This window comes from Drosophila virilis, chromosome 4 (genome assembly GCF_030788295.1).
Source record: "Drosophila virilis strain 15010-1051.87 chromosome 4, Dvir_AGI_RSII-ME, whole genome shotgun sequence".
Lineage (NCBI taxonomy): Eukaryota > Metazoa > Arthropoda > Insecta > Diptera > Drosophilidae > Drosophila > Drosophila virilis.
In genome coordinates, this window is record NC_091546.1 from 11,820,379 (window position 1) to 11,847,824 (window position 27,446).

The following is a 27,446-nucleotide window of genomic DNA, read 5'->3' on the forward strand; positions in this document are numbered from 1 at the left end:
TTTTTTTCCTGCGCCACTTCGCTGTGCAATGTGCACGCATTTTCAGCATTGCCACTCGCTTGTGTGTGTGTGTGTGTGTGTATTTGTGTGTAAGTGTAAGGATATACTCGGATGTACGGATACGTAGACATACGCACCCACACATACTACTGTCCCAGTCGAAGCAGATTACTAAAGTCGCAGCTAACATATTTTTGCAGAGTGAGCGCTGGAGAAAGGCGAACAGGAAATGCAAGTGAAGAAATAGTAAAACAAATATTAGAAGGGAAAAAGAATTGCTGAGGTCCGAAAACTAAATACCCTGGCTGACAAGTTGTTAATATATTCAAAGTTCAAGGGATAATTAGTGCAGGAAATATAAACCAATTGGAATGAATATGGTACGGATAGTAAACAATAAATCGGATATAGATGCACGTACATATATACTTCAAGCTACATAAAATAAAATATATTTAAGAATATGCTTATTGAGACATTATCTGATTTTACATAAGCGTGATATTTGTTTATATATCATTAAGAACTTGTATGAATTAGCAGAACTTTTTGCAAATTCTCAATTTGCATTCTTAAGAAATTAATAATTAATAGGTTTCAGAGCTTAAACCCGGTTTACTTTCAAACAATATGAAATAGATTTGAAAATAATATGCTTATGATAAAATCAAACCTAATCCATCTGAATCCTTGCCAAGCAGCATTTTGTTTAACAAAAAAAGTTACCAAATTTGACGCCGTTTGCCTGCAAAGCGTTACATATTACATGACGCAACTGAAATGCCCCATGTAAGGGGAAAAAAAAATTGAAAAAAAAAAACTGTTGCAAGTGCGCTAAAGTTTCATGCTTCAATGGAGGCCGACGCCAATGCCCACTCCCCCCGCTACCCGTTCTCGCCAGCGCCCTCGCCGTGTGGTTGTTTCTGTTGGAGCTTCGTTTTCTTGGCGGAGCGGCAGCTTCAAGAACAATCAAATTTGCAGCCAGCTGAATTTCTGTTGTTGCCCCTGGGCATAATATTCTCATTGTTGTTCCTGTTGTTGTTGTTGTTGCACATGCATTGGGCTGTGGCTGGTAGCGGGCGGCACTCGATTCGGAGGGGCAGCACTTTCATAATCGAAATGCCAGCTAACCGGTGCCGATAGCCTGCCACAAACCTCCTGTGGGTTCTTTCCACATTAAAGCCGTAACGGGGCACACTTGAAATTTAAAAGGCTCCAGGAGCCCCAATCCATTGTCTGTCAGGCACTCGAGCACACATATGCTTAACGCTTACGGCTGGGAATATGTCTCTGGCTCTGCCTTTGGCTTTGGCTTTGGCGCTGTCTCTGGCTGTGTCTGTGGGTGTGGGTTTAGTTTTTGGCTTGAACGTTGCCTGCTTTCTGGGGCAGAGTGGGGCTTACTTGGGTGTCTTTTTTTCCGTTGCTTCTTTCACTTTTTTATTTGCATATTTTAATGCAAATTGTGCAGAATTAATTTAGTGCTGTTTAGTCTGCTGTCTCTTCCTCAAGTTCCCTTTGCTCAGCCCCCCCTCAGCCGGCTTGCTTGTATCCAATTTCCAGGCACTTTTACCCCGCCCAAAACCAAAATGTTCCGCCACAATTTTGGCTGTTCGTGTCGAGTGGGCGAGAGGTTTCGTTTCATATGTAAATATTTCGAGTTTCAACTTTTATTTCCTTCAAGTTCGTCGCTTTTCTTTATTGTTTATGCTTAAACTGTGTTTCAAGGCGCATTGAAGTGTGGCCTAGTTTGTCGCCAAGGGCTGTCTCCCCCTCTCTGTTGGCCTGAGCCAGAGAGGTCGAGGGCGAAAAATATTTTATGAGCCATATTATGTAAACTGAATTTAGTTTTTGGCATTTGCTTGCTGTCTTCATTGCCAGTTTGTTGCTGAATTATTCGACAAGGCATTCAACTGGCACAACAATTTGCTCGGCTATGCGTTTTCCTTTTCAGACAAATTTTTGAAAAAGGGTTTATGGAACGCGTACAAACAACTGTGGTGTGTTCTATGTGAATATAGGGGTTAAATTTCATTTATAAAATAATTTAATTTCATATTCCTACACACTTAATTGTTGCAAATTAAATTATTTGCTTAAAATTATGTACTCCGCCTAGACATTGTAATGCTTAACACTCTTGTATTTGGCAGTTCAAGTGGTGCGTAGTCAGCTAGCAAAGACTGAAAGAATTATTAGACTAGAAATTGTATAAAAAATTTCACTCACGTACAAAGGAAATGAAATGAAATGAATTTCTGAGCCGTCCTTCAGTTTGTGCTCTCCTAGTTATCTACATAGCCCGCGTCTGTGTCTCCTATTTTTTGCAGCAGCTGCAGCTCGTGAGAGTCCGCGAAATTTATGCTGATCATTCATAATGTCAGACGCGAGTGAACAGGACCCTGCACCGACCCCGACCTCGACCCAGAGATGCCGACGTGGTGCCCTTTCAGAGCAGAGGCTGGGCCTAGGCCCAGGAGCTCTAACGAGCGGGAACTGCTAAAATGAATGTGCATAAAGTGGGTCAGATCATATGACCGATTTCTCTTTACTTTAAAGGTGAAATACGCTTGGGCCTTGGAATATATAAGAATTTTCTATTATTTATTGAAGGGATATTATATAGGTAACATCCTTTAAGCCGAATCTATCTTTAAATTTAAATGCAGCTCCAGAATATGACAATTTGTCAGTACTTATGTTTGATGTCCTGCTAGAAGGTAATACATAATATAGGTAAAAAGGGTATGCTGATTTTTTGCAAATGTATGAGGCAGAATAAGACTTTTCCAACCCCAGCAGATGCTTGAGCCTATAAAATCGAAAGACATAACATCGATAACTCGTGCCTTGATATTTGTTGTGCGCTCTCATAAGCTATAGAGAGTCCAAGAGGCGATTCGAAGCCGTTCAGATATTATATTGTTGATATAATTATAATTAAGGGGTGTATTAACAAGTCGCCAAGTCCAGACAAGCTCAGATCGCACCAATTGATACCCTATAAATTGATGTGTTTATTTATATGTATGTAAAGCCAGTGCGCCGATAGGGTAAGTGGGCAGCTTTAAGTAAAGGTGTGGAGGTGGGGTGGTGGGTGTGAAGCAAATAAAAAAAAAATGTAAGAAAGAAATCAGCAAAGCAACACAAAAGTCGTGCACAATAAGAAAGGAAAATCAATTTCCGCTTTCAAAATAATTCCAAAGCCATACAAAGCTGTATGAACCGAGATGAGGCTGAACTGAGCTCAGCTCCGCTCAGCGGAACAATGAGAGCGAACGGAGGAGAAGAGAGTGAAAATTGTGGTGCGGGTGGAGATGGCAGGCGGTAGAGGATGGCGGATGGAGGGCTGAGAAAAAGTTGCCATTATCCTGTGCGCCAGCGAGAGATAAGATATTTGCACAAGAATGGCATTCAGTTGATAAAATCCGATTTGAAAATGAGCGAATGCCTGGCAATGAGCAAGGCACGCGGCACGGACTCCCCCAACGAAGAATGGTGGCAAAAGCTGTAGCAAAACAAAGCGCAGACACTGTAGTGAGCGGTGGGTGGGTGGGGTAGGTGTATTAAAGGAGTCTGGCCTCGTCGCTGGCAAGGATAACAATTTTATAAATAAATATTTGTGCGCCCAGCAAAGTTGCCTTCGCTCCTTTGCGTTTCGCTTTTGAACTCAACTATCTGGCGATAAATCATTTGAAGTTGTCGTTCCCTGCAATTGGCCCGGTGACAATCTTTGTACCAAAACAAAAAAAAAATAAAAACGAAAGAAAAAGAAAAGCTAAGGAAAAAGAGAAAAACAAGAAAACTCAAGGACACAATCGGCTGCTGCTCCAGCTGCTTTTTGTTGTTGCTGTTCGCCACGTTTTACGCACTTTCGCCCGTAAATCTGCGACGAGCTGTACTGAAGCGCAAAGCGGAAGCGTGTCTCCGTCTGATAGTCCAATGACTTCCGCTCCTGGCGTTTAATGCTTTTTAATGAGTTGCTGCTCCCTGCCAGTAAAAGGTGCCAAAGGGAGTGAGAGGGTGCGGGGTGGGGGTTGCAACGACATGCGAACTTAATCGATTTCATTGATGACAGCTTTTCGCATGTGTTCCCAAAATTCAAAAGCCCTTCCACGGGTTCGGGGCTGGTCAGCAGCATTTGTGCATAAAGGTTTAACAGAACCTCAGACAGCATGGTTTTGCGTTTCGTTAAATTTGTGTATATTTTATATATACATTTGTCAAAATGTTTTTACTGAACATGACTTTTTTTCTTCTAAGATCGTTTTTGCTAGACTCAATTTGTTGAACTGATTTTGTTTAAGTGTCGGGTCTAGTTTTATATACGTGTATATCCCTTAAAGCTTAAAAAAAATAAAACAAAGACCTTTTTCCTATATCTATAATTATTAGGAAATCGAATCTAATTATAGTTCTTGCACGCAACTTTGCCAACCTTGACGTGAGTCAATGTCAAGTGTCACAGGAGATCCTAGAGCCGATTATAACGTGTAAAAAAATGGTCGAAACAAGGCAAAAATTGATTTCTGGAACATCCACATATGTATTTTTTAATACGACTGCTCCGATTGATGACGTTTTGCCTTGGCCTTTGCTTCACTTTTTTTCCTTGGATTTTTCATTCTGGGCTTGGAGCATTGTGTCCAAATCGCTTTTGGACGACAGTTTAGAATTCGATTGGAGCGCCATTTGGTAGCCTGATTACTTATGCCGGTCAGGTAAATCTTGTAAAAATTGCCCACCACCCCATACCCTACCCCACCATGCACCCACCCACTCAGTCAGATGCTTGTGGCCAGTTCCTTTTATTTTTTGTCACTGTTGATTGACTCGATTTGTTGTTGGGCGGCGCCTTAAAGTGCTTAGTACAACTTTAATTTGTTGTTGTTTTTTTGTTTTTTATTTTGTCGGCCATTGCTCAGATTTGACTGTCTTCAGCAGCATGCGTTCCGGGCACTTGTTTTCGCTTTGTCGAGGAAAGGGAGTGCTTGGAGCCGCGGGCGCTTGGCTTTCTTCGTGCCGTGCATTGATAAATGAGCTAGCTACAAAGGTCGTTGCCAGGGTCGCGGGTTTTGGCTCTCTTTTACTTTTATTATTTGTTTATGCGCTGCGGACTGTCCGTCGTTTGGTCTATTGAAAAGTCACCCATACACACCTCTCCCACCCTCGGCCGACTTGCGCGCTCTGGGCTCTACCCGGAAGATAAACAAGTGGCCGCAAATGGCGGGTCCAAAGTCGATGGCGAGTTGCTAACAAATTGTGGGCAATATTTTTGTTTCATCAACAGTGTCCTTGTCGTCGTTGCCCAGCTCCTTGGGGCCATTGGCAACTTTATTGCATTATTGAAAAACTTGTCCAAATATTTTGAATGTGAAGAAAAGCTTTTTGCTCTTATTAAATTTGCAGCCCTCTTGCACGTCGCACTTAATTTAATTGTATCAAAATATTGTATATACAGATCGTACGTATATATAAATATTTATATATATATATATATATATATATATATATATATATATATATACATAAGAGTACACTCTCAAGTGTTTTTAGATTTATCCTACCTTAGTTTTCGGCTTCTGGTGCTGCAGTTGTGACAGTGCTGTTCACTTTTCAGTTTCATCCAATTTGTTGCCATATTTACACATGATTTTATTAATGCATTCTCCCATAGTTTTCACATAGTTATGAAATTTTTATGACTTTTCATGCCTCGCACTGCATACAAGTATGATAAATATTACTATTTTTTTTTTTTTTTTTTGTTTTGTTTTGTTTTGCTTGCAGCAGGCACTTCACTTCGAGGCAACCATTTTAATCAAGCGAATTCTTTTAAGGTTTAATTAAATTTCTCTTTATATTTTCCGATAGTCGGGTTTTTTTTTTCATTCCCTGCGTTTATCAAACATTTACGAGCTGCAAAAAAAGAATTAAATATTTTTCAATTTATATTACATTGTTTGGTATTTTATTATTAAGGTACAAAGAAGTAACTGATATTATTTTATATTTCTGTAACAGCGAAATGCAATTTGAGAGCTTTACATATCGCATTATTGTGCTGGCAATATAAGTTACCCATTGTTGGCCACAGTCCCATTATTAAAGCCCTACGAATGATTTTCTGATTCGCAAGTAATTATGTTATGGGTTTGGGCAGAAAAAATATATTTTTATGAAAAGAGCACGAATGCACAATGCGTATTACATACTTTTTGCATCTTCTTTGTGTATAAATCAAAGCAAAGTACTTGACTTGGCCATTTTCGCCAACAGGTGGGCAGCCAAATAACTTATAGGTACGACAGCTTAAAATACAACAAAATAAATAAGTATAGAAAGAAAAGTACATCGAAACTGGAAGCTTTTCATTCAAATTGTCAAACAAACAGCGTTTTTATAGAGAACAAAATTCATAGCATGGGCTTTGTAAAGTTCTATATATTTATAGAATTGCAAATCAAATTAGATTATTATATTTTGTTTGTGAATATTAAAATACAATAAGGAAAAGTGGTAAGAGGTACAAGGAAGATCTTTACTCAGATAGCTCCAAGTAACAGCTGAATGTGATACTAAAAGTCTTTGATATTTTTGAAAAGCTATCGATAATAATATCCATAGCACCCAAAATGTCTAAGGGCCCACTATTCGCATGTCTGCCTTTAAATCGTAAGTTAAATTTGTTGATTCAATCACAATCTTACGGATTTTGTCCTGTACTTCTAGTTAATTCCGGAACACGCAATCCAATTTACTTAGAAATTCGCAGCTGTTCCCACTGGGCGTCACAAGTGGCGTATGCGCAATTTATGCGCCATACAAATGTATTATTAATATGGTATATCGCATATGAACGCACAGTATTATTTTTATGCAGCATGCAAATAAAATGGAAACGTGGCTAATTTTCAGCGTCTCCCAGCGAAATCAATGGCAGCTGTCAACGTGTTTGTTCCGTCCGCTCCACCATACACATCTTAGCCCAGAAGGCTTCTCGATAAAATAATAAATAATAGAAAAATGCGCATAGAAATTGGTGGGCTGATTTTTTATATCTGACTGTGGAATGGGGATAAATGTGCGTGACACGCGCTCAACTCTTGGGCTTTTGGCCTACCGATTTGCCTCAATATACATGTGTTGAGCTTGTGTGCGTTTGTGTGTGTGTGATATTGTGTGTGTGTGTGTGTGTGTGCGTGTGTGTGTGAATATAAGTCGATTTTAAAATGTGTGCGTTTGGGTCTCTTGTATTATTGAAAACGACATTTATATGCCACCACAGGCCACATGCGCATTTTCACATAATAGACTCAAACACATACACATACACAAACACAAATACACACATAGAGATACAGATACAGATCTAGATACATATACAAATGCGCTGCCATTTGGCGTACCCAACTGTCAGGCGCACGCATTTCGGCGGTTGACATTCTGACAAAAGCAGAAACAACACCAAAGCGCGCAATAGACAGCCAATAGATGCAGAAACACGCGCCCAATACAAACACACATCCACACATATGCAAGCACACACACACAAACACACACACACACAAACACACACACACAAACACACACACACGCGTCACAGGCAGAACGCTTTGTTGGCCAAATGAGGCGAAAGCCTTTACTAATTAGGCCTCAATTTCAATTACGTGCACAGCAAACTAAACAAATATTAGCTGGAAAATTAAAAATATATTTTTGTTTGCATAAAATATAAAAATATATATTAAAAGTATCTATGCACATAGCACAAAGTCGCTTAACGATTAATTAATGGCATTGCAATCAACTCGAAATGTATAAATTAGCATCAGACACAAAAGAAACAAAATAATTGTTTATTTAAACAAATACATGTAGCATAATAAGAAGAGATTGATTGACTATGTCACATCCTGTATCAAGTTCTTGTAATTTACTTAAATTATATATTTCACTTCACACAGATAAAAGAGATCTTTTTCAAATTAAAATTTTTTCGTTTAGTTTTTATTATGTTTAATCAACGTTATATCTATAATAATAATAATTACGTAATTATTTAGGAAATAATAATTAATAATCATACAAAATTATTATAAAATAATAACAATAAATAATAATAATAAAATACACATTCTTAAGAGTTGCCAGCAACAATGCCTGTTTGAAAGTTCATCACACTTAAGTTTAATGCATTTAATTTTTCTTTAACCTTTGTCTGTCGCTCACGAACTATCGAAAGATTTGGATTCCCACATGCGTAATAAATATTCACAAGTTCTTGCATTCCGTGTGTACACTATATGTCTCTATTAAATATAATGTAATAATAATATTATATAAACTATCTACATTTTCTGTCTGTTCTGCTGCTGTCTGTACTCAATTGTGTAATATTATTGAGACTGGGTATGCTGCCACACGTAAAGTTGCTGGCATCAAATATCAACTTCTCAGCAAATAATTACCTCGAAATAATTTACTATATAATAGTATTAGATGCGATGTACACACACACACACACAAACACACACATACCGACAACAGGACAGCGGAGCGGGGGCAAACAGCAACAAACACGAAAGTGGAACGAAAAATAAATTAGAATTTTTGTTTAATTGGAAATTTGATGCGAAATAACAAAAACGTTTTTACTTGCACGTTCTTGTTGTTGTATTTGATGTTGATTTTGTTGTTGTTGTTGTTGTTGTTGTTGTTTTACGCTTTGCTTTTCTCCTGCGCTGGCATTGCGCAAATTGAGCTTTTCTCATCATATTAAATTTCATCAATATGTACCTATTATTTTCATTTTTAGCATCATTATTTCTGAAGATGAAATATGGCATAAAATACTGAAATATCAGCAGCACTCAGCGGTTCGCTGTTCAAGGCATTTATAATTTACACTGAATTGTAGGGCGGGTGCCCCTGGCTATTGGGCAGGGGAAATTAATGTTATGAGAAAAAATCATTTATATAAGGCAAGCGACAATCATTTTAAATGTTATATGAAGACTAGATGAATAGCACTTGCTAAAGAAATTAAGGGAATGATTGAAGACTAGCAATAAAATGAATAATATATTATATATATATTAAAACTAATTTTATATCAATTATTTTAGGTTCATTTTTTTGTAATTTTCCTAGATGCTTATTTATAATATGCTACTATAAATTTAAAAAAAAAAGAATAGCTCTTTACTTGCTAATTTTCTTTTAGAAGTCCTTTAAGTAACCTTCTCTTTGCATAATAAACAAAATATGCGGCTTGGTTAATTATATTACATTAATAAATTATAGGAAATTACATAAACTTTTGAATTTTATTTGGAAAACTAAATTGTTTTTGATATAAAAACTAAAAAAAAATATATTTCACTATTTCATAAATTCCTTGAAGACGCAATTCGCGGCAAAAGGCATATATATTATGTTTCCACATTTTACCCGCTGCAAAATCATAAAACGAACGCATAAGTATTATCGTTTCGGAAAATACTTTAAATTTTGGCAGACCATTAACGTGGCCATAAAGTTTGTTAGTTGATATAAGCCAGAAACAAATAAATTCAACTCGCTCTCCCCTTTGTTCACCCTCTAGCGCCATTTTGGTTCATTGTGAATGAGAAAAAGTTAAAACGCATTTCCGCTTTCCCGCTCCGGCTCGCCCGCGCGCCTGATGTGTGGCGCATTATTAACGCACATAAAACTCACATATAAAGTGATTTAAATTTATTAAATATAAAAACCACGCTGCAGCAAAGATGTGCGCATAACAATTGCAATAAAATTTAACGTGCATCGATAAAAATATAAAATCCAATAAAAGCAACAACAAAGCAACAGCGATCTCTGCCACACAAACAGACAGGCTGAAAAGAGAACTTCATTACTTATTTGAATGGAAAAAGAAAAAAACAAAAACACAAAATGATGGAAAAACTCACAATGCAACCCATGAATGGAAACTACGGCAGGCGGCAGGCGGCAGCTTTATTCATTCCCCGCAAATGAAGCGTATGAGTCGAGTGGAGTCGAGTTGAGGCGTCAACAAAGGCGAGCGTTAAATGTTTTATATTTAAGAGCTCGCCAAACAACCTGCTGCCTGACCAACTGCATAGCCCACGTCTCGCATTAACGTTTTCTATACGACACATTGTACCATAAATAATTATAATTTTCAATTTATGCAACATTTTCATATTGCAAGTATGCCACTTTATGACTTTTGCTTCTCACTGCGAATGTCAAGAGGCCCGAAGTCGCAGTTCCGCCTTCCACACTCCCATAAAATGCCTTAAAAAATTGCATTTTAATTGTTACGCAATAAACTCGTGTTCAAATGCGTGTTCGCAAGTATAAAATGATTTGTTTTCCCAGCTGGAATTAACCTTAGTCTGATGTACTGATGTTTAGCTAGCATTGTAATTAAGTACAGCATTGCATATAAATCTGTTCTAATATTTAAAATTTTAGATTATTACAAAAACAGATTTAAATGTAAGTTGAATATACTCTAAATTATTAATTCCCACTAGAGAGAGGCGCTTCCTAGGTTAGACCCCTGCGACCTACCTCATCAACTCAATACACCAGAAATATCTGTAACAAAGCATATAATAATACTGATTTTTGTACGAGTGCGTATAATATATGTGTGTGAGTGTATATATGTGTGCGTGTGTGTCTGTGTGTTATGTGTATGCATTTATGCATTTATATATATAAGCATGTATGCTTATTTTCTAATGCCAAGTGCAGTCCAAGCATATTTGACGCTATGCTGCAAATTAAAATAAAACAGATTTTTACCAAGTGCTCTACTCCTCGATTCTCAAGAATTCAAGTAGGCTCTGCAGCTTTTCAGGCTTAGTTAGTAGTGTAGTATTTTTTTGGTGTTTTTTTTTTTTTTGTTTCTTTGGTGATTTTATTTTGTATGTATGTATGTATGTATGTAGGCATGCATGCATCTTCATACAAATGTTTTTCGGTAATTAATGAATGTTGCGGGTGATATTTCCCAAATCACTGAAACACGTATTCATTAAGTTCGTATGTAGAGCTTTAAAAAAAAACAATAATTGATCTGAACATTGTTTTGTGTTAACTAATCGAAATGTTAAATATTTATAAGCTGACTCAAATTTTAAGAAACTGTCCTTTCGCTCCGATTATAGAGTTACATTTCGCATAAGGATCGCTTTCGTAATTAATGGTAATTGGTTAAAAAAATGTTTTAAATAAAGCAGAAATTGTTAGCCGCTATCATGCTTGCCTAGGAATGTTTGTGAGTAACTTTTTAAAATATCTTCAGAGAGTAGAAATAGCATAGAAACCAATTGCATAACTTTCTTATGGTCTGTTGTGACCGCACTCCAATGGCATGGGCATGGGCTTGGATGCCGGTCTCCGGTCCCCCGGTCCTCAACGACATCAAATAAAGTTCTGCAGTTTTTGTGCACTTGGATGTCAACACATCGACACATAACGGCACATTCGTCCAATTTACACACACACACACACACACAGAGACAAGTTGGTCCTGCGGCAGGCAAGAGCCACTCCAAGGACTTCAGCGCCAGACAAGCAGCGTCGTCCTCGGAGTTGAGCAAACTTGAACTTTTGTGGTCCGGCCAGCTGCTGACTGTTGCACAGTCTCCCACAGCTGTATTCATACTGCGAACCACCTATATATATGTGTATACAGACCTATACACAAATGTGTGTGTGTGTGTGTGTGTGTGTGTGTACATCAAAGCGCTGCGCCCACAACATTTTTGGCAAGTGCGCGCATTGCTAGGGCTCTAATTACATGTTGGCCTAAAGGAAAACTCGAAACTTGGCGACTGTGGAAAACTCGACTTGAGCATGCGTTGCGGTTTTTCATTTGCATTCGCTTGGACGAACTTAGTTTCCCAACGACTTTTAAGTGAATGAATTGTGTTGAAGTACTTTCTTCTTTTTTCTCCTCCCCTCTCTCTCTCTCTCTCTCTCTCTCTCTCTCGTTCTTTTTCGGTTGCAGCGAGCATAATTACATTTCTAGCGTCTGTGCGAAGTAGTCGTATCTATATTTTATTTATGATTTCCACAGTTTTTCTTCCGAAACTGTCACCAGGCGTCGAGTGTTCTGCTGTTGCTGCTGCTGATAATTTCAGTCGGCTAGCCAAATTCACAGTAAGCCACAGAGTTCACGGTTTAGTGAACAACAACAATTTTCTAGCCATGAATGCATCCGGTATAACCAAAACCCCCGTTTCCTCCCCATCCCACCCCGTCCCACACTGCCCCGCTGTTGCCCAAGAATGCAGCGTTGCTGCGACTGTTTCGGTTTTCTTATGCGCCAACTTTATGTGGGGTGAAGGAAAATCATTTATCAATGTCAGAGAATGTGCTGCATGCACGAGAAGTTGTGTCCTGATGGCGGCGGGGCTAGTGGGTGCTTCCTTCAACAGCCTAAACTCTGATGGGTGTGTGTGCGTGTGTGTGTGTGTGTGTGTGTGGGAGTGGGAGTGGGGATGTGGGTGTGTGTGCCGAAAAACTTGCGACTTTGTTTCACAAGTGATTTTGAAAATTATGCACACGCATAAATGCGCTCGTTCATTTCAAGCCTGAAAACTTTGAAACCATTTTATCAATACATAATTCAGAAAACAAAAAAAAATAAAACAATAAAAACAAGAGAGCATGTCACTTCGCAGATGAAATACCCTTCCACACATATGGCGTTACGCTCTTGTACATATGTGAGCAGAATTGTGCAGTTCATAATTGTTAAATCTGTAGCTGATTATATAGGATTTCCATACAAAACTTATATTGCGACCGATCATTCCCATAGAGCTATATCATCTAAGGTTCGAGGTTGTTCATGGGGCCTAACATATCTCATTAATGCCAAGCCTAATCAAGATATCTTGAAGAGGTGAAAAGTTATTATGCAAGAATTTATTTGTAGACTGATTGTTCTTATAACAGCTGTATGATATAGTGGTTCGATTCGGTTGGTTTATTCGGCTAGAAAATAATCCCTTGATACCAATCAAGTCATACCTGTCTCTTTTTTGGTCTCTACATGTTTTCTGACAAGATTGTAAGACCCCCTGCAAGGGTAACAAAAGGCTGAACAGCACGCATAACGATTGTAGATTCTGGATTTGTTCATTTAGTTGGTTATTTGTTTTTTTTTTTTTTTTGTTTCTTGCGATTTCTCAACTCAATGTGGGCGTTTGCTTTTGTCTTGGTTTATGGCAGAAAACTTTAGCACTTAGCCGCAGAGCGCAGAGCGCAGAGCAAGCTGCAGAGTGCTGCTTTGAAGTGCCGTCTCATAGCGGCATTCGTTCTTTTTAAGCGGTCGAGCGGCGCTTCTAATTCTCTGGCCGCCACTTGTTTGCTGGCGAAACAAGTTTGCACTCGAAACTCGTAAATAATGAATGGGGCAAAAGCGCAACCGCACCATTCATAATGGAAAAAGTTGCCCCGTCCACTCAAAACTATTGCACTTGCCACAAGCCGACTACTCTTTGGCCAGTGTACGGCTCTGGTCTGGGCGCCGGTCCCAGCCCGGGCGCCTGCATCCTGCAACGACGTTTCCTTGCCCGGCTACAGCATCGGCAGCCGGCGGCGTTATTGTCATGTGTACAGTAAAAATAACAAATAACAAACACTGGGCGTGCCAGTACATGCCATAAAGGGGCCGTGTTTGTGCATTGACGGCTGTGGCCTTGATGCGGTTGCATGCCCCATGACCCCATCTACCCATCCCCAACGCCCACTGACCACTGGCCAAGGTTAAAGTTGCCATTTTAATGCTGTATCTGCTGTTGTTTATCTTGAAAGCGGCACAGGGCTAAGCCTTTCATTTCAATAGCCATTTCTATGGATATTTTGAGAAGGAAATTGAAATTTCGTTTCGTTTAGTTTATCGCTGCGATAAATAAATGGGCTTAGCTTTAACTATAACCAGACAATGCTTGCCGCAGGGCTAGCATATTGAAAAATATGCAGCTCTTTATCATAATTCTTGTTATTGATAGCATTTACTACTATTTGAAAAGGAGGTCTTGTAGATATATAAAACACAAAGTACCTAAGCTGTGCACAGCTGAAGTCACCTGTCCAAGTCGAACGCCGAAAACTAGGCAACACTTAATGCTAAAGTTCGAGTTAATTTAAAATTAATTCGAAACGAAATATATATATGTATTTTTACTAAGAAGTAAGAGTACCTGTAAATATATAGCTCAAAATTGCAAAATTAAATTAAGTGTCATTTTTGCAAATTGTTTTTTTGACATATTCCACGATATCTAATTTTATCTTATAAATATAATAAAACACTTACCTAGTTTAATTCTGTGATTAGCTGCTTTAAAAAAAGCACCATAAATAGCCGCAAAATGGTTGGGATTTACGCAAAAGGAACAACTTAATTAAAAATGACGCAATCGAGACCCAAAACAGAGCAAAACACAAAAAAATAAAATAAAATAAACTGAAAAAACCGGATGAAGGTTGCTTAAAGTCTGCGCTTTGAGCGGAAATTGGAATTCACACACACGTCGTCCAACAGATGTCGCCACAGCACATTTCCCTGTAATAGCACACTATATATATTTATATGTGTGTGTGCGTGCTTGTGTGTGTGTGTGTGTGTGTGTGTGCGAGTGTTTTGTGCTGGCGAATATTGTGCCTTAATTATTGTAGTATTTTGACTTTAGTTTGAATCTTTTGCGGATTTAAATGCATTTAATTTATGTGGCTGCATGTGTGCACATATTTACATTGGGCGCTTTCAACACGACGTCCGCTTGGACATTGCGGCGGGGAAGTGCGGGCAAATGGAATAAGGCTATGAATGCTAGTTGGTCAAAGGGTAGCGGGTTGGGTGTTCGGGCGATTCGTAATTGCCACACACGTGCACAAAACTCGTATTTCGAAAATCTCAGTTTGCCGGCCCACACGAGACACGAAGCCGACCGAGTCCACCATGCGATTCAAATGTAACAAGCAGACTGAGTGTGGCTCAGCAGCGGCAGCTGCAACAGCAACAGCAGCAGCGGCAGCAGAGGCGGCAGCGGCGGCGGTGGCAATGCTGCCGACGAGAACATAAATAGCAGCAGCGACAGCTGTAACGAGTAGCCGACGCGCATCGGCCTCAACACTGCCCACAACAACCGCCAATAAGCAGAGAGCGAGAGACAGAGAGAGAGAGAGAGAGTACGCCTCTCACCCACTCGCTGTAACAGCAGCTCGTGCGGAAATTGTGCGCAAGCGCCTGCTCTCTCGTCTGCTGTTATCGTGGTGAATATGCAGCTCTGTTAAAAGGAGCAACAGTTTGGCGTTGAGTTGGCTCTGAACAACTTTTGTTTTCTTGCTGGGTTAGAACTGGGGCAAAGCCCTAAAAAACCTTAAATATTAAATAACTAAAGCTTTCAAATGCCAGCCATTTAAAATTTCAAGATATATAACTCATTAATAAATTTCCGATTAAATAAAAGTGGAGTTTGACCTCATAAGCTTAAGATGCACATTGATAATTGTGCTGCTAAATTTTATCCGCTGTTATGTTAATGCTTACATTTGCTGTTAAAACTCACCCCTCTTGCTATAATTCTGTTACTTAACAGTGAACGCCGACTGTCTGACCTCGAGAGCGAACATAATGTCAAAGTAAACAGGTTAAAAACTGTAAATCAAATCTGTTATTGCTAGAGCACCGTGCACCCCTGTAAAGTATGTAAGCAACTCTTTCAAATAAAGATGAATTATATTAGCTAATATTTATTCATATAAACAAAAGAAAATATTCAAATTTTGATACCGGAGATACAGTTATTTGGATATCCTTTTGATCTTTGAGAATCTTATAAGTAGCGAAGTTGTCCAAGAATGCATTTTCCATAGCGTGTAGGTGAGGGCAGAACGAACCTCTGCAGAGATGAGTCTGTCTTCTTGTTCAAAGCTGGGTACAGGGTATTTCGTAACTCTACTTTTGCTAATTTCAATTATGGGAACATTTTGCAAGATAATAGCGAAACTAAATTGGATTCAATTGGATTAATTGAGTTTCGCTTGGGTCTTGTTTAAAGCCGGAGTCTTTATTTGCGCTCTGCTAAACTAGTCGCAGGTCATGATTTGTTTGGCTTTGCCCTTGAAATTGCCATTCATTAGCTTGATGCAGTGCATCAACGTGATTTGTCGTTCACCTGCCTCGACTCCGGTGATTACTGTTATCACATTTTGTGAATCTCTCAGATGAGTGAGTTTAGCGTAATCATAATGCAACAGATTGCTGAGTAGGAAAGCTTCTTATCATCCCAGCACTTTTGGGCTCTTATGAAGTTCAACAAATTATTGTGAATGGGATTTTAGTTCCGCCTCCCGGCACCCATTCCCCCCTGGCACCCGCTCCCTTGGCTTGTTTTGTTTTTTGGGGTTGATTTGTATGCAGCGCTAAAAGCTTGAAAAATGTTTTACCCGCACGTGTTTCCTGCGCTTTGATAGAACGCACACACACCCACACCCTCCCACACACACACACACACACACACACACCCTCTTACACACACACACATTCGAGACACATTATATAAAATAGAATGTAGTGAAAAAAGCACAACAATGAAATGCCAGTTGGGTTTGCGCTGCCAGCGACATTCACATTACAATTTCCAAGGGTTTAGGGCTTAGATGCGGGTCGCGCGGGGAGCGGTGGGGCGGGGCGCAACCCTTGCGCTTGGCTTGGCGTGTGACAGTTCTCGAGTAGAACAGAATAAAAAGTGTTGCAATTTTTATTTGGTACATGGCAGATTTTGTTGGGCACACTGTGTGGCACATTATGGTTTCTAATGAATGACTGGAAAGTACGACGCGGACAACCCCCCCTCCCCCCTCCCCCTCCGCCTTCACGTGGGCCTTGAGCGTTAGTCGAATGATTTTTGTCTGCGCGCATTTCTGTTTGACAGCGGGGAGCGCTTGCACTTCGCACGCATTGCAAATTTTCCGGGCTGCATTTTCGAAATTGAATCCTGCGAGAATGCGCGCAGACAAACATCTAAATTGTCAACGTAATGCGACAAAATATCGAAGTCAGCGGGTAAAGCCAGAGCCAGAGCCAGAGCCAGGAACAGGCACCAGTCAGCAGGCAGCAAGCACTGGAACACTAGCCAACGGTAGGGAGCAGCACCTGCCAGGACATCTCCTGACGCCTTGTCGCTGTGACTCAATTCAGTTGTGTGTGAAACTTGCCAGGCACGAATTCAATTTCGCGTCCACAGATGCCATTCACCTTCGGCACGTACAACTATCAACGTCAACAAGTTACACACAGCGCGATGGGGCGAGGGGCGGCGCAGCGAGGGTGCAGGGGGCTGCAAGGCGTGGCAAAGTAAAGTGGAAAACAGCAGTCAGACAATACAATTGCTTCCTTGAATGCATCTGCCGCCTCCACTACGTCCTTGTCGCTGTCATCCCATTTCCGCTGAAATTGTGAGACGTTCCCTCGCTCCTCGCTCCACGGTCCTCGGCCGAGCCGTGGAGTAGAGTGGAGTCCACGCCGATTCCCTTCCACACTCTCCTTGTTAGTCACCATGATGAACGCTTCTGATGCTCCTGACATTTTATACTGAATTATTTATTTAGTTTTGCTTTCTCTATGTGCTCATTACTTCCTTTTTTCAATACCCTGCACTTAGGGGATTCGCTCAAATGGGTTGGATTGGTTTGTAAAAGTTAGTGGAATTGGAAGAAAACCAATTATTTTTTTGGTATTTTTATTGTTGAAGTTTTTCCTTCTACTTTTCTCCAGTTTTGAAAACAATTAAAAATTGTATTGAAATTCAATGATTTTTGTAATAACGATATTTTGTTAAATTGCTTGAAAATTCAAATTTTAATAATATTCTTATTGTTTCAAACAAGAATTCGAGAATGGCCTATTTTCTTGTTGGAGCTTACCCCAGCTTTTAGTTCCAAAGAATTTAATAAAAACACAAAATATATTAAAGGAAATTTAATTTATTAATTTACAAACTTTAAAAAGTAGGACTTTTAAAACAAGACTTTAGTAAAAAAATATCCTACATAAAATCCACACAAATTTATTTAATAACACATTTGCTGATGATTTAGCTAGTTGTGGTGTTTACTTTTTCTATATATTTACAATATTATTATAAAAATTCTATTAAAAAATATGTGTATTCTTAAATTGTAATTGTGCTAAGTAGAGGGTATATTCTAGTCAGTCATGCCTGCCTACAGCGCCATTGGTTGTTCTTTTTTGTCCGCAAAGTTGTGTACGTAGTTTGACATTTTTATTGTGCTGCGTTAAATTTGCAGACGACAAAGTCAAGAAGGCTGAAATATAAACCAAGTCGACGACCAGGCGATCACTTACGAGTCTAATTAAATATATGTATGTAGTAAAGATACTATACATAAATATATACATGTGTACATATGGATTTGTGTGTAGCTGAGGGCTTTGCGCCAAATGAAATTGAACAAAATGCGGCTCTCAATCTGTTTGATTACCTCTGAGATTTGTGACGTCGCAGCTCTACTAAAATTAAATATGACTGTGAAATATTTTCAATTTGTGGACACGAAAACTTTTATTCGTCGCACTACGTACATTTTGTTACTGGCTTTTGGGCACCCGTGGGAAATTTCCTAACAGAAAATAAAAGTTTCTGGTCAAGTGAGTGCAAAACTTTTAAGTGACGCACTTTTTTCTTTCTCGCCTCCGCCTTCCGTTGCTACCCCTTGGGCACTTGGGACAGCGTTCTAGGTGGTTGAGTGGAAGAGGATTATTATGGATGGAGTGTACAATTTATAAGGCTTGACTTGTGTGCAGTAATTTGTGGCTCTGCATGTGTGGACCTTGATTACAGCTGTTGATTACATTGGCTACGTGTGCCCGACACTCAAATCCCTAGATATATAGACCTCCTCATTTTCGAATTCTTTTCCAATCAATTGCACAAAAGTCAACTGATTTCCTTGTGGAGTGTCCATGTTAACAAGCTTTCTAAATTTCTTGACTACTGAGCAAATTTCATACCAATTATTTAGGACTTTTCTTAAAAAAAAAAAGAACACCTAAACTTTTACTCTGAAAGCCACAAAAACGAAAATCAGGTGAAAAATCTCTGCTATGTGCCAGTGCTGGAAATTGAACTTAACAGTGCGGCTCCGTGTTGAGTAAAATGCGCTTATTGCTTGCTTTCCAACACTATTTGTACAGCCTGCAATTCAATGCTGGCCAAAATACTCAACATATTATTAAACCGATTTCGAAAAATATAAAGTACACAAATTGAATTGTTTTCTTGTACTTTATTTCTAGGTGAATTCCTATTTAATTGGCAAATTGAAGTGAGACGCGTTGAACAACTAGAAAAAGGTGGGTATTGCTTGCTTTTCTGTAAATTGTTGAGATCTTTGGTTAAGCTCGGCACAGCCGCAAAAATTTCAGATTTCAGTGCCATAAACAAATTCGTAATTGCCTTGTAATACCTTGTGTTGACAGGCGTCCGACTAACAGATAAGGTCCTTTCAGTCAGTGGGAAATGGAATGCTGCAAAGAGCAACAAGATTGACGCTTTGTCATGTGTGTTTGTGTGTAGGTGTGCATGTGTGTGTGTGTTGGTGTGTGTGCTGTTACAGAAATTAGCATAAAACTTCGATTTCGCCTGCGCACATTGCGGCCAACGTAAATGGCAAATGGGCAGAACGAGGCGCAAAAACGTATTTGCCAGCCTACAAATGGCAATAGATTGCCGGCCATAAACCCAAACGGGCTTATATGGCATACGTACGAGCATAGAACGTAAATGTAAAGATGTACTAATGCGCTGGTCGGGCGTATGCGACTGGTATATACCCTTTGCCTCTCTGTAGCCAATTGGCTTTATATTTCAAATTGAATTTCATTCTGAAATAAGTTACTGGTTTTTTATTCTATTCTTTTCTGCTGCTATGCTCTTGTTTGTAATACATGAAAGAAGGTATATCCGACCCCGACAAGTTCTTCTCTCCGTCTGTCAGTTTTTATGTAAACTAGTCTTTATGTTTTAAAGCCATAAGCATAAGTCCATCTCTCTGTTTAGGCAGTTCATATTCCGGAACCGACTAGATCGAACAACCGAACTCGAAAAGAACGCGCCTTTCTATTTGCCTTGCATGGCTATACAATCAAACTACTTTATTATAACCTTCCTTTGGGAACAATCGATTGGGAACAAAGTTTTTTATAGAAGCAAGTTTATAAGGGTATTTAAACTATGGCTTGCCATTAGCCGTTGTTATTCGTCCTTTTTTCTTGCCATAAAGTGTACAGTGTGCAATCGGAAAAGTGCACGCCTTCTCACATGTAAGCTAGTTGCTTTTTTTTGCATTAATTACAAATCTATTTCAAACTTTAAATTGAGCTGAGTCCCATGCTAAATAAGTAGTAAATCTCTAAGGGCTAAACTCTATTGTCTGCATAATCTGAGCTGAAGTGAGCTGAACGTTTCGTTCATTTGACTAATTAAATTTGGAAAGTTGTCTGCTGGAATTTTATGAATATTTAAAAAGTTTTGCCAAATGATTCGCCTCATCGTTGCGTTTGGGTGTTCGTAGACAAAAGCCTCTTCAAATTGAAAATTCATCAAAAAAGTTGAATGCTTTGTAAAATGAATCAAATATTCATACATGCACGCAACTTTTTATTAGTCCAAAAGTTGGATTTGCCAATAATTCGTCCACTCTAAAAAGCAATTAGCTTTAACTCTTAACTCCGCAAAAACTTATCTTGCTTTTGCAACGTGCAGATATTTAAAAAAAAAGATTGAGAGTTGAGAGTGCTGTAAAACTGTTTGCCACACTGCGGTTCAGTGTTGGGTAACGCTTCTGCTTATCGATTACTTTCGAACACAGTGCCTTGCAGAGTTTGCAGCCTGTCAAAGTTGTTCCTGTTTCAGTTTTGCACATGGACTCTAAATACAAATTAACTGAGGCCAATCTGAATCTCAGATTCGATCTGAACTTTATAGACAACGTGCTGCAATGCTATGGTGCTCAGGCCGAGCCAGATGCACGTCGTTATCTACTGGATTTATCATACAGTAAGAAGCCAATTTATACGATAACATTTTCCTTTTGAACATGATTTGCCCTGCCAGCCATGGCCAGAAATCAATTAGTCGAGGCGCGTCGCTTTGCCAATCTGAACAACAAAACCTTTATAGATGTCAAAGACTTACGTATTGCCAAAATGGAGAAGACCGACGACTTCCAGTTCGGCCCACTGCTGCTGGCCAAACCCATTGTGCAGCCGCTCTCCACCCCCTCGGCCACCACGAGCCTCTTGCTACCGCCGTGGCGCAACTGCCAGGTGGGCGCCAATGCCGAGCTAAAGCAGGTGCTGGCCGAAATGGAGGGCAACAATCTGCCAGAGAATGGCGCACCGCCCAGCAAAATGGCCCGCATACGGTTGCCCAATCAGCCCAAGATGATTTAGGAACTATTTGTAGTTTAATTCGTATAAATAAAGAATTGTAGCTTGTATATTATAAGAGGAATTGTGTTCTTTGAATACCCTCTAATTGCAGTCTCTGCTTCTACAGCTTTCAGCTGTATTGGACATCTGCAGGTCTGTCTCGTACTTCTTCAGGTTGTGGCCATATGTGCGACAGACCTTTACGTGCAACAGGCACTTCCTGCAAATGGTCTTTGTGCTAATCATTTCCATTTCGTAGGTCGCCTCGTAAACATTCCACGCGTGTGCCTTCCTGTAGGCCATCGCCATTTGCGCATCGCTGCCCGCGGCTGTCGCAAGGGGCACTCGATAAGGTTGCATCGATGCGAATATGTCGTCATCCAGCTCATTGCCCGTCGGCTGTTAGAATATCTTGAATAAGATAGAGCTCAAGCGATTAGCACAGATTCACAACAACTTACGGAGCCAGAACCATTCCACATTTCTTCAAAGCTGGGATTCATGCTGCTTCTAGCATAGATAATTCCGACTCAATAGAAAATGAAACTCCACCTCGCTACTTTGCTCTGTACGTTCTTTAATATTATGCTGGCACTTTGACAGCCTGCAATGACTTGCAAAACAATCCAAATTTGACAAGCAGTTCAATGGTTGCCTGGTTTTCATAGAAACTTTTTTTTTGGTTATATTAAATAAGAGGTTCTAAGATAGTCATGCTGCTTCCTAGGATCTACGACTTTCTGGACTTAGACGAGTCTCTTCGAGATCTTCCTACATTCAATAAGTCCATATAGTTGGTCTAGACCCTATTATGGAGTCCAAGTGAGAGCCGTCTTCTATCCAGTGCAAGCGCATGTCAATTTTTGGTACCTCTTCAACATGATCAGCATATAAAAATAGTTTAGTGCACTAATGCTTGGGGCTCATACATATTTATAAATCGAGTGTTTTAGTTGTTTTATGTTAATTAACACGAGAAGTGGCGGCACAGTTACATTTCGAGCATCTGGCCATGTGGTAAATAATATTTACATGTCTCGGCATTTGCATAGCTAACGACAAAAACTATATTCCCAAGCTCTTTCTCTGGCTTTCTACCTCTCTCTCTCTCTTGCTCTGTCTCTCAATCTCTTAGTATCTCTGAACTGATAAAACACAGGCAACATAGCACCAGCTTGGTGTAGGCCCCCCGAGCAGTTTACAAATTAATGCGAACTCGCACGTGTTAATTCAAGGATGTGCCCCTGCTGCTGGCGCCACTTTATCCTTTCTGTGGCATGCACAAGGATTCGGCATGAATTTGCATATTAGAAAAAGTTTTTCAGCCTGTGAAATGCCAGTTTAATATGCGTGAAGTAGTTTTGTCTGCTTAAGAATAACTAAACTTGATGTAGTCTAAGTTCCATGTGGGCACTCGAGACGCCCAAGCCCAAAAAACGCTCTGTGGGCGGCATAAATAATTAAGGCACATGTGGTTGGTGAGCTACGGCAGCAGATGCGCTATCTTTAAGTCCTTCCCATCAGTGTCTACTGTAGTTCACAGAAATGTAAAAAAAAAAAAAATAAAACAAAGAGCTGAGCTGAGCTGAGCTGTTGCGGTGACATAGGAAGCATCTTTGTGTTAACAATCTTTGCGGCTTGAGCCAAACCATGTCAATGAGTCTGTGTTAAACGTGGTTGGGAATTGTAAGAATAAAAGCCCTGAAGCACATCTGTGATGCTTTATTTTTTATTGGAATTAAACTAGGATACTTAGGATGCAATTCTCGAGCAAGAGAGCTGGTGTATATATATAAGCTCGCTCTGATTTTCTTTGCATGTCCTTTTTATCCTCTAAACACGTATATCAGGTTAAGAACACGTAGAATAAGCTTGAAAACTGTATAAAGCAGGGAATATATATATTTATATATCTGAATATTATTTATGTATATGTGTACTTCATCTTAAAGAACAAGTTTGTGTATTGAGATAATTTTTAGTTGTAAATTGTTCTTATATTCTTATGCGCTTTTGAAAGGATTTCACAACCGCTTGTTAGTCATTGGTTGTCATTTTCTCCGGCCTGGGTGTAGCCTGGGAGCTTTTCTCGGCAAACATAAACTGTATGAGAATAACCAGATAAGTAACCACAGCGGCAAACATCTGCAAGAAGAGAAGGGACAACCTTATTATTCCCCCCCCCAAAAAAAGGTTAAGCGTTTAACTGACACTGCTTAGCAGGTGCAAATTGAGGCTGAAAAAGTCCTTGGCCGTCACAACAAAACGTTGATGCAAAGTCTGCAACAGGAACTCGCTGACCAAATCGTTGTAGCGCTTGCTACCCATAGGGTTCACTAGCTTGGGTATCAAGCAGCCGATCTGGCGACTCTATAAAAATAGAATTTTAGAACATTAAATAAAATCAAATGTAGGATTATGCCTCACATGATTAAAGCTTTGCTGGCAGTGCCAACAGGTCGCAGAGAGCAGCAGTCCTAGGTTGAGTAAACAGCCCAAATGTATGTATATATAGACTGGACTCTTAAGCCGGGTCAGTGTGTGTCTAACTAGCCAAAAGGAGTTGAACAGAAAGTTGAAGAATAATACTATGAAAATAATAAGCAAACTGCTGCCATAAGCGAAATTAAGCTGCACAAACAGGTGATGCAGCTCTCGGTACATTTCCTTAAATCTGATCACTGACACCACACTCGGCGACTGTCTGCCGTGGTTGGGCTGTCGGGTCAGCTGCTTCAGGCTTTGTTGCACACAGAGAACGCGCTCATTGGCCAACAAGACGTCCGAAAGAAACGCAATCATCTTCAGCTGCACACCCCAGTCACTGGGCGAGGCAAACCAAAAGATTGGCGTATACCACTGCGACGCGAGACCTATCTTCGACCAGACGATCAGACTGTGAACCACCAGAAAGGGCACAACGACGCCAGATACGCGCAGCAACACATGTCGCTGATTCTGTACTTCCAAACGGGAAACATCCAAACGCAGTTCGAGCTGGCGATGTGTGCGACGCTGCAGAAAGGTGTCCAGTAAAATGATGCCATGTGCTAGGGTCACCGTAACAAACATTGAGAGTGCAATCAGACACTCGAGTTTGCAATCCGGAAATAGTGTTATATTCCTTGCAGCACCTAACCAAATCACGACAAACCAGCAGAGCCAAAGTGCAAAGGGCACGAACTGCAGCCGATGCAGCCGCGCATTCCATCGCACACCAAATAAACACAGCACCAGGTGAAAAAGTTCCCTCGCCAACACCGATCCGCTCAAGAGCTGCATGTCTACTGTTAACTGGGTGCCAAGACCAGGCAGAAGGAGTCAGCTTCTGTTGTGTCAGTCATGCTCACAGGTCAAAGCTCAACCAATTCATCACTGTCATAATTATTGAAGTAATTTCAAGTTTTTTCCTTTCTCTTAGAGATTATCGGATCAATTAGGTGGCTCAACGGGACAGCTTTTACTTTTTTATAGCGTGTTTTTTAATACCCTAAATGTGGCTTGTGGCGAACTTGTTGGGCTCTTCTCTTGCGTTTTTTGTTTTCCTCGCAGATCAATAGGAAACAATAGGGTCGAAGATAATAAATGCTTTGAGGAGTGCGGGCTTAAAGCTGGGGGGTTGTAGTTCAATTATATAGCGCGATCATCTGTGATCTCGAGCTGTAGATTATACTCACATTATTGGCACTTGCGTCGCCATACCAGAAGAGCGCTACGATAAGTGTGCCCATGGCAAAGCAGCTGTTGCCATTGTAGATGAGCATGTAGACCCGCTGTGTCATGTAGGCCTCCGTGATTATCCAGTAGGCATTCGACACGAACTCCAGGCCGCACATCATCTGCAGCCCCAGCATGCCCCAGCCGTAGCAGTCGCTGAAGGCCTCGTAGCACTCGTAGATGCGGTCAAAGCTTAGTCGCAGCGTCTGCAGCTGCTGCCATTCCTGCGAGCCGTACGGCTGCCAGAGGTCATTGCCAGCGGCCAGGCCAAGGAGCGAATGGCGCAGCTGGCGGGCACGCTGGTTCAGCTCCATGACCTGCCACAGCAGCTGGACGTAGCGTAGGCGCAGCAGCCACTTCTGGGGCAGGGAAATAATGTGTACAGGTGATATGCTATAATGTGCATTGGCCCAGGATCTGGCCGCATCGCTGCCGATCTGTGTGCCCAGCAGCAGTAGCAGGCGCCAGGCTCGGCTACAGCCCCGCGACATGCCCAGACGCTGCATCCGTAGTCGCAACTGAACTCGCAAAATGTCAAAGCGCGCGTAGGTTCGATGCTTCAGTGCGCTCTCCGCCTGTATCAGCAGTCCCAGCAATGAGTAGCCTATGAAAAGAGTCGTTCCACTGATGTAGCTGATGTTCAGTCCCTTATCATTCCATAAATACAAGACACCAATGTACAGCATCATCAGATAGTAGCCAAGCCAAATGCAACGTACAAGCAAAGCAACCAGCAACCATAAAAGCTGAGAACTCAGCGGCAGGGGCACCAGACCCATCCACCAGTAGATGCCGAACAGGCAACGTGCGGTCACACGCTCCAGCGAATGCATACCGCAACTCAAGAACTTTCAATCCACACTGTGCCGCACAGCTAAAATACACTTTAAGACCTAAACATATTCAATCGGGCTTTTAGTAAGCCAATAAATCATATAAACAATTAAGTTGCATGACTGTTTAAATGCGTTTGTCAGTCGAACGTTGGAATAATGGCTCATGTGTATAAGGAAGCAAAAAATTAGCCAAGTGCAATACCAACAAGAAAAAATTATTGACTTCAAACGAGCTATATTTAATGAAACATGTATAAACAAAATTTTTGACCGAGAATTATTGTCAGCCAAATGATACAGTGATTTGATTAGGTCGATTCTGACATAACTTTTTCCTGAAACTGAAATGCTAAGCTCTGTAATGTATAGAACCCGGTTGTTGATACCGTTCAAGAATATATATGAGTTACAAAATTCGTAATAGAAAAGTAAGTGCATTTTCTTGCACAATATATACTCTCAGCTAATTTCTGATTTACATGCATAAGATAATTCAGTTCGCATCTCAGGGCTGGGGTAAATAGTACAAAATTTCTCCATTTCAAATTGTGGAAGTAGGCAAACTTCGTGGCCCGAAGCACTTTTTGTCAAAATTTCTTAGTAAACCGCTGAGAAAGTGCCGATGGTAGCTGCTGATGTGGTGGCAATCGAGCTGTGGAATCCGATTAAAAAGTTGAACCGTCAAAGTTGGCTCTAACCCTTTCGCACACTATATCTGTATTCAACTGTCCTTGTCTATCGCTCCCTTGCTCTGCGGAGAAGCATTGTGGGCGCAGTTCAAATGGCTGCCGGTTTATGAATTATGTATTCTAGCCAGCGGGGGACTCTGCGTTCAAAGCTAAAAATTATCCACTTTTTTCTCTACTTGGATGGCAACTAAAAAGGGTTGTGGTTGCTTTGAAGATTAGGTTGAACTGGTATTGCCACAGCTCCTGTGGTCGACACCCAAGTCACCCACTGCATTTATAATTGCGCTCAAAATGCATAATTCTCAAATACTTATATACTAGCTGCCTGGAGTTGCGAATAAGTATTTATTCATAATTAATGCCCAAGTAGAACAGCTGAAAAAGCAACTAGAAGTTACCCTTTAACAGAGCATAGCCTAGCTTACATATGTGCTCAAATGCATATAAAATATTTCACTATTATCCGGCTTTGCGCGGTACATTTTTTATAATAATACTTTATATTATGTTGTACCCCACTGGACCGGAGGGATTTTACAAGCTCCAAAGATATTTGTATTGAATTTGAAGCCAATTACAAAGTCGGTTACACTCTTTAACAATTATCAATGGGTATAATTTATGGAAAAATAGTTTGTGAAAGTTCTGTCGCTCACAATTTCGATTAACATGCAATCCGATGTGCCCGGAAATATACAGTTTTATGTGCAGCTTGTT

At 40.3% G+C, this 27,446-nt stretch overlaps 5 protein-coding genes and 1 long non-coding RNA gene across 8 annotated transcripts in view; 1 reads left to right on the plus strand and 5 right to left on the minus strand.

Moving 5' to 3' along the window:
- Tmtc1 (Transmembrane O-mannosyltransferase targeting cadherins 1) overlaps nucleotides 1-15,001 on the minus strand; it is a 52,553-nt gene extending 37,552 nt beyond the window's left edge. The window contains exons 1-3 of one of the 3 annotated variants that reach the window (XM_070209061.1): nucleotides 14,918-15,001; nucleotides 14,345-14,365; nucleotides 5,565-5,916 (exon numbers count right to left, since the gene is read on the minus strand). In XM_070209061.1, the coding sequence (XP_070065162.1) occupies nucleotides 5,565-5,638 (74 nt within the window). In that variant the 5' untranslated portion in view covers nucleotides 5,639-5,916; nucleotides 14,345-14,365; nucleotides 14,918-15,001. Of the gene's footprint in view, nucleotides 1-5,564; nucleotides 5,917-14,344; nucleotides 14,428-14,917 lie in introns of all 3 variants that reach the window. The other 2 variants (XM_070209060.1, XM_070209062.1) reach the window with 2 other exon arrangements.
- Nucleotides 15,002-18,136: 3,135 nt separating this feature from the next.
- Nucleotides 18,137-19,135, minus strand: LOC116651577 (uncharacterized). The gene is made up of 3 exons (XR_011416697.1): nucleotides 18,638-19,135; nucleotides 18,538-18,562; nucleotides 18,137-18,360 (listed from the first exon to the last, which is right to left on the minus strand). It is a non-coding gene; the product is annotated as an uncharacterized lncRNA (long non-coding RNA).
- Nucleotides 19,136-20,913: 1,778 nt separating this feature from the next.
- LOC6629115 (uncharacterized) lies at nucleotides 20,914-21,563 on the plus strand. The gene is made up of 2 exons (XM_015173274.3): nucleotides 20,914-21,113; nucleotides 21,171-21,563. The coding sequence occupies exons 1-2, from the start codon at nucleotides 20,978-20,980 to the stop codon at nucleotides 21,506-21,508; spliced, it is 474 nt and encodes a 157-aa protein (XP_015028760.3). The 5' UTR covers nucleotides 20,914-20,977; the 3' UTR covers nucleotides 21,509-21,563.
- On the minus strand, nucleotides 21,504-22,110 carry LOC6629003 (uncharacterized). The gene is made up of 2 exons (XM_002052070.4): nucleotides 21,949-22,110; nucleotides 21,504-21,886 (listed from the first exon to the last, which is right to left on the minus strand). The coding sequence occupies exons 1-2, from the start codon at nucleotides 21,988-21,990 to the stop codon at nucleotides 21,590-21,592; spliced, it is 339 nt and encodes a 112-aa protein (XP_002052106.1). The 5' UTR covers nucleotides 21,991-22,110; the 3' UTR covers nucleotides 21,504-21,589.
- A 1,414-nt stretch (nucleotides 22,111-23,524) lies between these two features.
- LOC6629002 (Gustatory receptor 23a) lies at nucleotides 23,525-24,769 on the minus strand. Its single transcript, XM_002052069.3, has 3 exons — nucleotides 23,915-24,769; nucleotides 23,699-23,857; nucleotides 23,525-23,632 (listed from the first exon to the last, which is right to left on the minus strand). The coding sequence occupies exons 1-3, from the start codon at nucleotides 24,767-24,769 to the stop codon at nucleotides 23,525-23,527; spliced, it is 1,122 nt and encodes a 373-aa protein (XP_002052105.3).
- Nucleotides 24,770-25,113: 344 nt separating this feature from the next.
- Nucleotides 25,114-26,037, minus strand: LOC138911200 (uncharacterized). Its single transcript, XM_070208928.1, has one exon. The coding sequence runs from the start codon at nucleotides 26,035-26,037 to the stop codon at nucleotides 25,114-25,116; it is 924 nt and encodes a 307-aa protein (XP_070065029.1).
- Nucleotides 26,038-27,446: the final 1,409 nt, after the last annotated feature.

Coding starts and splice junctions, on each gene's coding strand:
- LOC6629115 (XM_015173274.3), top strand. CDS start 20,978: ATGGACTCTAAATACAAATTAACTGAGGCCAATCTGAATCTCAGATTC. Junction 21,114..21,170: donor TCTACTGGATTTATCATACA/GTAAGAAGCCAA, acceptor TTGCCCTGCCAG/CCATGGCCAGAAATCAATTA.
- LOC6629003 (XM_002052070.4), bottom strand. CDS start 21,990: ATGAATCCCAGCTTTGAAGAAATGTGGAATGGTTCTGGCTCC. Junction 21,887..21,948: donor TGTGGAATGGTTCTGGCTCC/GTAAGTTGTTGT, acceptor ATATTCTAACAG/CCGACGGGCAATGAGCTGGA.
- LOC6629002 (XM_002052069.3), bottom strand. CDS start 24,769: ATGCAGCTCTTGAGCGGATCGGTGTTGGCGAGGGAACTTTTTCACCTG. Junction 23,858..23,914: donor GCCAGCAAAGCTTTAATCAT/GTGAGGCATAAT, acceptor CTATTTTTATAG/AGTCGCCAGATCGGCTGCTT. Junction 23,633..23,698: donor ATTTGCACCTGCTAAGCAGT/GTCAGTTAAACG, acceptor CTCTTCTTGCAG/ATGTTTGCCGCTGTGGTTAC.
- LOC138911200 (XM_070208928.1), bottom strand. CDS start 26,037: ATGCATTCGCTGGAGCGTGTGACCGCACGTTGCCTGTTCGGCATCTAC.